Raw genomic sequence first — 13,152 nt, forward strand, 5'->3', positions numbered from 1 at the left:
CATGCAATTATAGACAAAAGATGTCTCCATAAACAGATAAAATATAAACGAAATCTATCAAGCAGTTTTCCAGATAATTGAAGTTAAAGAATTCACTGTTTAAAACGAAACCAAAATTCAACTCTAAATTTCATACAATTTTAGACAACAGATGTCTCCATAAACAGATGAAATATAAACGAAATCTATCGATCAGTTATCGAGATAATTGAAGTTAAAGATTCCACTGTTTCAAACGTTACCAAAATTTAATTCTAAATATCTCGTTTCCTACTCGACAGATTTTTACTAAATTTCATGCAATTATAGACAAAAGATGTCTCCATAAACAGATGAAATATAAACGAAATCTATCGATCAGTTATCGAGATAATTGAAGTTAAATATTCCACTGTTTCAAACGAAAATATCTCCTTTCCAACACGACAGATATTTACTAAATTTCATACAATTATAGACAATAGATGTCTCCATAAACACATGAAATATAAACGAAATCTATCAAGCAGTTTTCGAGATAATTGAACTTAAAGATTTCACTGTTTCAAACGAAACCAAAATTCAACTCTAAATATCTCGTTTCCTACTCGAATGATTTTTACGAAATTTCATACATTTATAGACAGATGAGGTCTCCATAAACAGATGAAATATAAACGAAACCTATGGAGCAGTTTTCAAGATAATTGAAGTTAAAGATTTAACTGATTCAAACGAAACAAAAATTCAATTCTAAATATCTCGTTTCCTACTCGACAGATTTTTACTAAATTTAATGCAATTATAGATAAAAGATGTCTCCATAAACAGATGAAATATAAACGAAATCTATCGATCAGTTATCGAGATAATTGAAGTTAAAGATTCCACTGTTTCAAACGAAAATATCACCTTTCGAACACGACAGATATTTACTAAATTTCATACAATTATAGACAATAGATGTCTCCATAAACAGATGAAATATAAACGAAATCTATCAAGCAGTTTTCGAGATAATTGAACTTAAAGATTTCACTGTTTCAAACGAAACCAAAATTCAACTCTAAATATCTCGTTTCCTACTCCAAAGATTTTTACGAAATTTCATACATTTATAGACAGAAGAGGTCTCCATAAACAGATGAAATATAAACGAAATCTATGGAGCAGTTTTCAAGATAATTGAAGTTAAAGATTTCACTGTTTAAAACGAAACCAAAATTCAATTCTAAATATCTCGTTTCGTACTCGACAGATTTTTACGAAATTTCATACAATTATAGACAATAGATGTCTCCATAAGCAGATGAAATATAAACGAAATCTATCAAGCAGTTTTCGAGATAATTGATGTTAAAGATTTCACTGCTTAAAACGAAACCAAAATTCAACTCTAAATTTCATACAATTTTAGACAACAGATGTCACCATAAACAGATGAAATATAAACGAAATCTATCGATCAGTTATCGAGATAATTGAAGTTAAAGATTCCACTGTTTCAAACGAAAATATCTCCTTTCCTACACGACAGATATTTACTAAATTTCATACAATTATAGACAATAGATGTCTCCATAAACAGATGAAATATAAACAAAATCTATCGAGCAGTTTTTCAGATAACTGAAGTTAAAGATTTCACTGTTTAAAACGAAACCAAAATTCAATTCTAAATATCTCGTTTCGTACTCGATAGATTTTTACTAAATTTCATGCAATTATAGACAAAAGATGTCTCCATAAACAGATGAAATATAAACGAAATCTATCAAGCAGTTTTCGAGATAATTGATGTTAAAGATTTCACTGTTTTAAACGAAACCAAAATTAAATTCTAAATATCTCGTTTCGTACTCGACAGATTTTTACTAAATTTCATGCAATTATAGACAAAAAATGTCTCCATAAACAGATGAAATATAAACGAAATCTATCGAGCAGTTTTCGAGATAATTGAAGTTAAAGATTTCACTGTTTCAAACGAAAATATCTCGTTTCCTATTCGACAGATATTTACTAAATTTTATACAATTATACACAATAGATGTCTCCATATACAGATGAAATATAAACGAAATCTATCGAGCAGTTTTCGAGATAACTGAAGTTAAAGATTTCACTGTTTAAAACGAAACCAAAATTCAATTCTAAATATCTCGTTTCGTACTCGATAGATTTTTACTAAATTTTATGCAATTATAGACAAAAGATGACTCCATAAAAAGATGAAATATAAACGAAATCTATCGAGCAGTTTTCGAGATAATTGAAGTTAAAGATTTCACTGTTATAAACGAAACCGAAATTCAACTCTAAATATCTCGTTTCCTATTCGACAGATATTTACTAAAATTTAGACAATTATACACAATAGATGTCTCCATATACAGATGGAATATAAACGAAACTTATCGAGCAGTTTTCGAGATAATTGAAGTTAAAGATTTCACTGTTTAAAACGAAACCAAAATTCAATTCTAAATATCTCGTTTCCTACTTGACAGATTTTTACTAAATTTCATGCAATTATAGACAAAAGATGTCTCCATAAACAGATAAAATATAAACGAAATCTATCAAGCAGTTTTCGAGATAATTGATGTTAATGATTTCAATGTTTAAAACGAAACCAAAATTCAACTCTAAATTTCATACAATTTTAGACAACAGATGTCTCCATAAACAGATGAAATATAAACGAAATCTATCGATCAGTTATCGAGATAATTGAAGTTAAAGATTCCACTGTTTCAAACGAAAATATCTCCTTTCCTACACGACAGATATTTACTAAATTTCATACAATTATAGACAATAGATGTCTCCATAAACAGATGAAATATAAACAAAATCTATCGAGCAGTTTTCGAGATAACTGAAGTTAAAGATTTCACTGTTTAAAACGAAACCAAAATTCAATTCTAAATATCTCGTTTCGTACTCGATAGATTTTTACTAAATTTCATGCAATTATAGACAAAAGATGTCTCCATAAACAGATGAAATATAAACGAAATCTATCGAGCAGTTTTCGAGATAATTGAAGTTAAAGATTTCACTGTTTTAAACGAAACCAAAATTCAATTCTAAATATCTCGTTTCGTACTCGAAAGATTTTTACTAAATTTCATGCAATTATAGACAAAAGATGTCTCCATAAACAGATGAAATATAAACGAAATCTATCGAGCAGTTTTCGAGATAATTGAAGTTAAAGATTTCACTGTTTTAAACGAAACCGAAATTCAACTCTAAATATCTCGTTTCCTATTCGACAGATATTTACTAAATTTTATACAATTATACACAATAGATGTCTCCATATACAGATGGAATATAAACGAAATCTATCGAGCAGTTTTCGAGATAATTGAAGTTAAAGATTTCACTGTTTAAAACGAAACCAAAATTCAATTCTAAATATCTCGTTTCCTACTTGACAGATTTTTACTAAATTTCATGCAATTATAGACAAAAGATGTCTCCATAAACAGATAAAATATAAACGAAATATATCAAGCAGTTTTCCAGAAAATTGAAGTTAAAGATTTCACTGTTTAAAACGAAACCAAAATGCAACTCTAAATTTCATACAATTTTAGACAACAGATGTCTCCGTAAACAGATGAAATATAAACGAAATCTATCGATCAGTTATCGAGATAATTGAAGTTAAAGATTCCACTGTTTCAAACGATACCAAAATTTAATTCTAAATATCTCGTTTCCTACTCGACAGATTTTTACTAAATTTCATGCAATTATAGACAAAAGATGTCTCCATAAACAGATGAAATATAAACGAAATCTATCGATCAGTTATCGAGATAATTGAAGTTAAAGATTCCACTGTTACATACGAAAATATCTCCTTTCCAACACGACAGATATTTACTAAATTTCATACAATTATAGACAATAGATGTCTCCATAAACAGATGAAATATAAACGAAATCTATCAAGCAGTTTTCGAGATAATTGAACTTAAAGATTTCACTGTTTCAAACGAAACCAAAATTCAACTCTAAATATCTCGTTTCGTACTCGATAGATTTTTACTAAATTTCATGCAATTATAGACAAAAGATGTCTTCATAAACAGATGAAATATAAACGAAATCTATGGAGCAGTTTTCAAGATAATTGAAGTTAAAGATTTCACTGTTTAAAACGAAACCAAAATTCAATTCTAAATATCTCGTTTCGTACTCGACAGATTTTTACTAAATTTCATACAATTATAGACAATAGATGTCTCCATAAGCAGATGAAATATGAACGAAATCTATCGAGCAGTTTTCGAGATAATTGAAGTTAAAGATTTCACTGTTTCAAACGAAAATATCTCGTTTCCTATTCGACAGATATTTACTAAATTTTATACAATTATACACAATAGATGTCTCCATATACAGATGAAATATAAACGAAATCTATCGAGCAGTTTTCGAGATAACTGAAGTTAAAGATTCCACTGTTACATACGAAAATATCTCCTTTCCAACACGACAGATATTTACTAAATTTCATACAATTATAGACAATAGATGTCTCCATAAACAGATGAAATATAAACGAAATCTATCAAGCAGTTTTCGAGATAATTGATGTTAATGATTTCACTGTTTAAAACGAAACCAAAATTCAACTCAAAATTTCATACAATTTTAGACAACAGATGTCTCCATAAACAGATGAAATATAAACGAAATCTATCGATCAGTTATCGAGATAATTGAAGTTAAAGATTCCACTGTTTAAAACGAAACCAAAATTCAATTCTAAATATCTCGTTTCGTACTCGATAGATTTCTACTAAATTTCATGCAATTATAGACAAAAGATGTCTCCATAAACAGATGAAATATAAACGAAATCTATCGAGCAGTTTTCGAGATAACTGAAGTTAAAGATTTCACTGTTTAAAACGAAACCAAAATTCAATTCTAAATATCTCGTTTCGTACTCGACAGATTTTTACTAAATTTCATGCAATTATAGACAAAAGATGTCTCCATAAACAGATGAAATATAAACGAAATCTATCGAGCAGTTTTCGAGATAATTGAAGTTAAAGATTTCACTGTTTTAAACGAAACCAAAATTCAATTCTAAATATCTCGTTTCCTACTTGACAGATTTTTACTAAATTTCATGCAATTATAGACAAAAGATGTCTCCATAAACAGATAAAATATAAACGAAATATATCAAGTAGTTTTCCAGAAAATTGAAGTTAAAGATTTCACTGTTTAAAACGAAACCAAAATGCAACTCTAAATTTCATACAATTTTAGACAACAGATGTCTCCGTAAACAGATGAAATATAAACGAAATCTATCAAGCAGTTTTCGAGATAATTGAACTTAAAGATTTCACTGTTTCAAACGAAACCAAAATTCAACTCTAAATATCTCGTTTCGTACTCGATAGATTTTTACTAAATTTCATGCAATTATAGACAAAAGATGTCTTCATAAACAGATGAAATATAAACGAAATCTATGGAGCAGTTTTCAAGATAATTGAAGTTAAAGATTTCATTGTTTAAAACGAAACCAAAATTCAATTCTAAATATCTCGTTTCGTACTCGACAGATTTTTACTAAATTTCATACAATTATAGACAATAGATGTCTCCATAAGCAGATGAAATATGAACGAAATCTATCGAGCAGTTTTCGAGATAATTGAAGTTAAAGATTTCACTGTTTCAAACGAAAATATCTCGTTTCCTATTCGACAGATATTTACTAAATTTTATACAATTATACACAATAGATGTCTCCATATACAGATGAAATATAAACGAAATCTATCGAGCAGTTTTCGAGATAACTGAAGTTAAAGATTCCACTGTTACATACGAAAATATCTCCTTTCCAACACGACAGATATTTACTAAATTTCATACAATTATAGACAATAGATGTCTCCATAAACAGATGAAATATAAACGAAATCTATCAAGCAGTTTTCGAGATAATTGATGTTAATGATTTCACTGTTTAAAACGAAACCAAAATTCAACTCTAAATTTCATACAATTTTAGACAACAGATGTCTCCATAAACAGATGAAATATAAACGAAATCTATCGATCAGTTATCGAGATAATTGAAGTTAAAGATTCCACTGTTTAAAACGAAACCAAAATTCAATTCTAAATATCTCGTTTCGTACTCGATAGATTTTTACTAAATTTCATGCAATTATAGACAAAAGATGTCTCCATAAACAGATGAAATATAAACGAAATCTATCGAGCAGTTTTCGAGATAACTGAAGTTAAAGATTTCACTGTTTAAAACGAAACCAAAATTCAATTCTAAATATCTCGTTTCGTACTCGACAGATTTTTACTAAATTTCATGCAATTATAGACAAAAGATGTCTCCATAAACAGATGAAATATAAACGAAATCTATCGAGCAGTTTTCGAGATAATTGAAGTTAAAGATTTCACTGTTTTAAACGAAACCAAAATTCAATTCTAAATATCTCGTTTCGTACTCGACAGATTTTTACTAAATTTCACGCAATTATAGACAAAAGATGTCTCCATAAACAGATGAAATATAAACGAAATCTATCGAGCAGTTTTCGAGATAATTGAAGTTAAAGATTTCACTGTTTTAATCGAAACCGAAATTCAACTCTAAATATCTCGTTTCCTATTCGACAGATATTTACTAAAATTTAGACAATTATACACAATAGATGTCTCCATATACAGATGGAATATAAACGAAATCTATCGAGCAGTTTTCGAGATAATTGAAGTTAAAGATTTCACTGTTTAAAACGAAACCAAAATTCAATTCTAAATATCTCGTTTCCTACTTGACAGATTTTTACTAAATTTCGTGCAATTATAGACAAAAGATGTCTCCATAAACAGATAAAATATAAACGAAATCTATCAAGCAGTTTTCGAGATAATTGATGTTAAAGATTTCACTGCTTAAAACGAAACCAAAATTCAACTCTAAATTTCATACAATTTTAGACAACAGATGTCACCATAAACAGATGAAATATAAACGAAATCTATCGATCAGTTATCGAGATAATTGAAGTTAAAGATTCCACTGTTTCAAACGAAAATATCTCCTTTCCTACACGACAGATATTTACTAAATTTCATACAATTATAGACAATAGATGTCTCCATAAACAGATGAAATATAAACAAAATCTATCGAGCAGTTTTTCAGATAACTGAAGTTAAAGATTTCACTGTTTAAAACGAAACCAAAATTCAATTCTAAATATCTCGTTTCGTACTCGATAGATTTTTACTAAATTTCATGCAATTATAGACAAAAGATGTCTCCATAAACAGATGAAATATAAACGAAATCTATCAAGCAGTTTTCGAGATAATTGATGTTAAAGATTTCACTGTTTTAAACGAAACCAAAATTAAATTCTAAATATCTCGTTTCGTACTCGACAGATTTTTACTAAATTTCATGCAATTATAGACAAAAAATGTCTCCATAAACAGATGAAATATAAACGAAATCTATCGAGCAGTTTTCGAGATAATTGAAGTTAAAGATTTCACTGTTTTAAACGAAACCGAAATTCAACTCTAAATATCTCGTTTCCTATTCGACAGATATTTACTAAATTTTATACAATTATACACAATAGATGTCTCCATATACAGATGGAATATAAACGAAATCTATCGAGCAGTTTTCGAGATAATTGAAGTTAAAGATTTCACTGTTTAAAACGAAACCAAAATTCAATTCTAAATATCTCGTTTCCTACTTGACAGATTTTTACTAAATTTCATGCAATTATAGACAAAAGATGTCTCCATAAACAGATAAAATATAAAAGAAATATATCAAGCAGTTTTCCAGAAAATTGAAGTTAAAGATTTCACTGTTTAAAACGAAACCAAAATGCAACTCTAAATATCTCGTTTCCTACTTGACAGATTTTTACTAAATTTCATGCAATTATAGACAAAAGATGTCTCCATAAACAGATAAAATATAAACGAAATCTATCAAGCAGTTTTCGAGATAATTGATGTTAATGATTTCACTGTTTAAAACGAAACCAAAATTCAACTCTAAATTTCATACAATTTTAGACAACAGATGTCTCCATAAACAGATGAAATATAAACGAAATCTATCGATCAGTTATCGAGATAATTGAAGTTAAAGATTCCACTGTTTCAAACGATACCAAAATTTAATTCTAAATATCTCGTTTCCTACTCGACAGATTTTTACTAAATTTCATGCAATTATAGACAAAAGATGTCTCCATAAACAGATGAAATATAAACGAAATCTATCGATCAGTTATCGAGATAATTGAAGTTAAAGATTCCACTGTTACATACGAAAATATCTCCTTTCCAACACGACAGATATTTACTAAATTTCATACAATTATAGACAATAGATGTCTCCATAAACAGATGAAATATAAACGAAATCTATCAAGCAGTTTTCGAGATAATTGAACTTAAAGATTTCACTGTTTCAAACGAAACCAAAATTCAACTCTAAATATCTCGTTTCCTACTCCAAAGATTTTTACGAAATTTCATACATTTATAGACAGAAGAGGTCTCCATAAACAGATGAAATATAAACGAAATCTATGGAGCAGTTTTCAAGATAATTGAAGTTAAAGATTTCACTGTTTAAAACGAAACCAAAATTCAATTCTAAATATCTCGTTTCGTACTCGACAGATTTTTACTAAATTTCATACAATTATAGACAATAGATGTCTCCATAAGCAGATGAAATATAAACGAAATCTATCGAGCAGTTTTCGAGATAATTGAAGTTAAAGATTTCACTGTTTCAAACGAAAATATCTCCTTTCCTACACGACAGATATTTACTAAATTTCATACAATTATAGACAATAGATGTCTCCATAAACAGATGAAATATAAACAAAATCTATCGAGCAGTTTTCGAGATAACTGAAGTTAAAGATTTCACTGTTTAAAACGAAACCAAAATTCAATTCTAAATATCTCGTTTCGTACTCGACAGATTTTTACTAAATTTCATACTATTATAGACAATAGATGTCTCCATAAGCAGATGAAATATAAACGAAATCTATCGAGCAGTTTTCGAGATAATTGAAGTTAAAGATTTCACTGTTTCAAACAAAAATATCTCCTTTCCTACACGACAGATATTTACTAAATTTCATACAATTATAGACAATAGATGTCTCCATAAACAGATGAAATATAAACGAAATCTATCGAGCAGTTTTCGAGATAATTGAAGTTAAAGATTTCACTGTTTTAAACGAAACCGAAATTCAACTCTAAATATCTCGTTTCCTATTCGACAGATATTTACTAAATTTTATACAATTATACACAATAGATGTCTCCATATACAGATGGAATATAAACGAAATCTATCGAGCAGTTTTCGAGATAATTGAAGTTAAAGATTTCACTGTTTAAAACGAAACCAAAATTTAATTCTAAATATCTCGTTTCCTACATGACAGATTTTTACTAAATTTCATGCAATTATAGGCAAAAGATGTCTCCATAAACAGATAAAATATAAACGAAATCTATCGAGCAGTTTTCGAGATAATTGAAGTTAAAGATTTCACTGTTTCAAACGATACCGAAATTCAACTCTAAATATCTCGTTTCCTACTCGACAGATATTTACTAAATTTCATACAATTATAGACAATAGATGTCTCCATAAACAGATGAAATATAAACGAAATCTATCGAGAAGTTTTCGAGATAATTGAAGTTAAAGATTTCACTGTTTAAAACGAAACCAAAATTCAATTCTAAATATCTCGTTTCCTACTCGACAGATTTTTACTAAATTTTATACAATTATAGACAATAGATGTCTCCATAAACAGATGAAATATAAAGGAAATCTATCAAGCAGTTTTCAAGATAATTGAAGTTAAAGATTTCACTGTTTCAAACGAATCCAAAATTGAACTCTAAATATCTCGTTTTCTACTCGACAGATTTTTACTAAATTTCATACTATTATAGACAATAGATGCCTCCATATAGAAGTAAAATATAAACAAAATCTATCGAGCAGTTTTCGAGATGTTTGAAGTTAAAGATTTCACTGTTTCAAACGAATCCAAAATTGAACTCTAAATATCTCGTTTTCTACTCGACAGATTTTTACTAAATTTCATACTATTATAGACAATAGATGCCTCCATATAGAAGTAAAATATAAACAAAATCTATCGAGCAGTTTTCGAGATGTTTGAAGTTAAAGATTTCACTGTTTCAAACGAATCCAAAATTGAACTCTAAATATCTCGTTTTCTACTCGACAGATTTTTACTAAATTTCATACTATTATAGACAATAGATGCCTCCATATAGAAGTAAAATATAAACAAAATCTATCGAGCAGTTTTCGAGATGTTTGAAGTTAATTCACTAGAACATTTCCAATTATATCAGTTATAGAGCAAACTTTTCTCTACAATTTTGTGAAGTGAGCATTGAACGGTGATTGAAGTTCAAAATTTAAACTTTCTTGTCTGATTAACTGTCTCCTTATGAAAAACTTACGGTAAAAAAAATTAAGTATATGAATTGATTAACCACTATGGACTTAACTGGAAAGATCTTTTTAAGGAATGTTTATAATTTCGGTATTCAAAGAATTCTTAGAAAACGTTTTGAATAAAATAGGTATATGTATGAGCAGAACGTTACTTTAATATTATGTAGGAGAGCTCTGACTTTATCACCTTGTTAAATTTTACCAATATCGGGCTAAGATTTTTAGAGTTATTATTAATAATAATGCATATGTGAGTTTACTCCTTTTGCAGTCGATATAAAGTGTCAAGACCCCCCCCCCCCTAAGAGTCTGATCTACACAAAATTCTGAATCGAATGACACCTCATTCATGAAAATTGGTTAGTGCGTTCAGGCGCTACGTTGTTTACAATAATGGCTACAAGAACAACAAATTTAGAAAATGCTGTTTTTACTCACGTTCAGCAAATTTTTCGTCGACATCGATTAGATCTGGGTTTTTTTTTGTTTTTTTTTTTTTTGACGATCAACCCTTATACAACTGTCCTACCGGACAGTTTTAATCACTTTCAAGAGTTGGTTTTATTATTATTGGTCGTAATATTTTTTTGCTTAGCACTAATATCAACTTTAGATCTCATTAGAATTAATAATAAACATTTACGTACCTGGAGCTGGACAGGAATGTGGGAGTTGTTTAGGATACAATTCTCCAGAATTTATAAGGCACGTAGTATTAGCTATTTGCTGTTTACAATACTGAGTTCTAGCTCGGTGTATAGCTGAAATAGCTTCTTTACTATGTATTTCGCACATAGGCGTGAAATCTAGCTCTTCGGTACGAAGATGTATAGTTCTAAAAAAGAAAATATTCTTTTAATAAGACATATATGCGCGCAAAATGCAGCACCAATTTTTTTTTTGAGGAATTATTTTAATGTAAACTTACTTGTTTGCAGATGACACCGCAGTTTTAGGCACTTTGTCTATTTTGGAACCTTTTCTTATATGATCTGATTTATCTGGCGGAACTTTAATCTTAGGATAAACTGCATTACTATTTCCTATACTATCTTCTTCCTCGTCATCTCCGACTGCATATAAGTCTATACGATTATTACGTCGACCAGTAGCTATTGCTGATTCTATTCCAATGTGATCATCCATTGTCTAATTAAGAAAACAATAAATATATATATATAATCTATTCTCTAAGATTAAAATCTAACAAGAGTCTAATTGTAGATCCTGATGTAAACACTACTTGTTTTCGCTCTAAACAGCAATTTTTCCATCTACAATACTTATCGGGGAGGCCTCATACAAAGCAAAACCACCGCGATCTATAGTGGCTTTAATATAGTTTGTAAATAGAAATAATTGAAGTTTCCATAAAGACAACACGCGAATGTTTACGTGTAATGATGAACTGGAATTTGTCTATGTTAACGCTAAGCCGAAATATAGAATCAACTATCTCAGAGGGCTCTTCTATAGATACGATGTGTGGGTTCAGTAATTAAGTGTTGCTAGGCTGAGGAAACTCGCAGGGACGTCACAATTCTTAAGAAGTCCATTTCCATCTTACGGAAAATACTTAGCGTTTTCCTTTCAGAGTACTAAAATATATCCCTGATGAAAATTAAAGCATTAAATTATATCAGAAAACTGTAAAAATAGTGATACATTCTGAATTCTTTAATATTAACAGTGCGAACTAGAAACAATTATAACTTGTTAACTGACGAATGAAATTTTATCGTCTATTTCACTAAGGAACCGTGGAGATACCAACTGAATTTTTAAAATAAATGCCAAATTCTTTAAAATCTTTACACAAAAACATCTCTCGAATTATCACTTACATCAAAATAGAGTTAGATACCAAGGTTAAAACCTACTTGCTTTCAACTGTCATGAAGTAAATTAATATCTAAGAAATAGCCATCAGTTCTGCACAAGTTATGAGGTTGAAAGTAATATTACGTTGCTGTGTAATATGTGTATGAAATATACAAAGTTTGGCCACTTGTAATCTTGGGACAGATGCAATTGTTATGTTTTTAAACAAGAATAGACTAACTTGGGAATGACAATGCTGCTTCAAGTATTACTCTTATATGTTTACAAATAACTGGTTAACTTCTTAATTTATGTTACAAATAAATGACGTGGAACCAACAGTTATTAAAACATTAACGAAATATAAAAAGTAAACATCAATCAACATGAATAAAAGCTTCTATATAGAATATTTTGGAATAGTAAACAATTATTGTGAAATTGATAACCAAACCTAATAACAAATGGCATCAAAGATAAGAAATATTAACTAACTTACTAGAAATATGTACTTGTTTTTAATTGAAGAACTAACCTCTACATTAAGTCTTCCTTTGCCGGAGAGATGATATTCTTGTGTAGGATTGTCAGTATTCGTGTTTAATGTAAAAAATATGTAAGCAATAAAAATTTGTATAGCTAATATGGCACATCCGCCGATCCAAAACAGACGATATCTACGAATCCAACGTATATTCATTGACTTGGACGCAGCCATCTTACGGTTGCACATCCATACTGAACTGTGAGTGTGAACTGATAAA

The 13,152-nt window shown here is 29.0% G+C and overlaps 1 protein-coding gene across 1 annotated transcript in view; it reads right to left on the reverse strand.

Moving 5' to 3' along the window:
* Window positions 1-13,152, reverse strand: part of oxt (Xylosyltransferase oxt) — a 33,239-nt gene extending 20,087 nt beyond the window's left edge. The window contains exons 1-3 of the mRNA XM_074112709.1: window positions 12,924-13,152; window positions 11,496-11,716; window positions 11,215-11,402 (exon numbers count right to left, since the gene is read on the reverse strand). Coding sequence (XP_073968810.1) covers window positions 11,215-11,402; window positions 11,496-11,716; window positions 12,924-13,121 — 607 coding nt within the window. The 5' untranslated portion in view covers window positions 13,122-13,152. The remainder of the gene's footprint in view (window positions 1-11,214; window positions 11,403-11,495; window positions 11,717-12,923) is intronic.

Source organism: Rhodnius prolixus, unplaced genomic scaffold, assembly GCF_049639745.1.
Source record: "Rhodnius prolixus isolate KJV_2025 unplaced genomic scaffold, Rpr scaffold_1, whole genome shotgun sequence".
NCBI classification, from domain to species: domain Eukaryota; kingdom Metazoa; phylum Arthropoda; class Insecta; order Hemiptera; family Reduviidae; genus Rhodnius; species Rhodnius prolixus.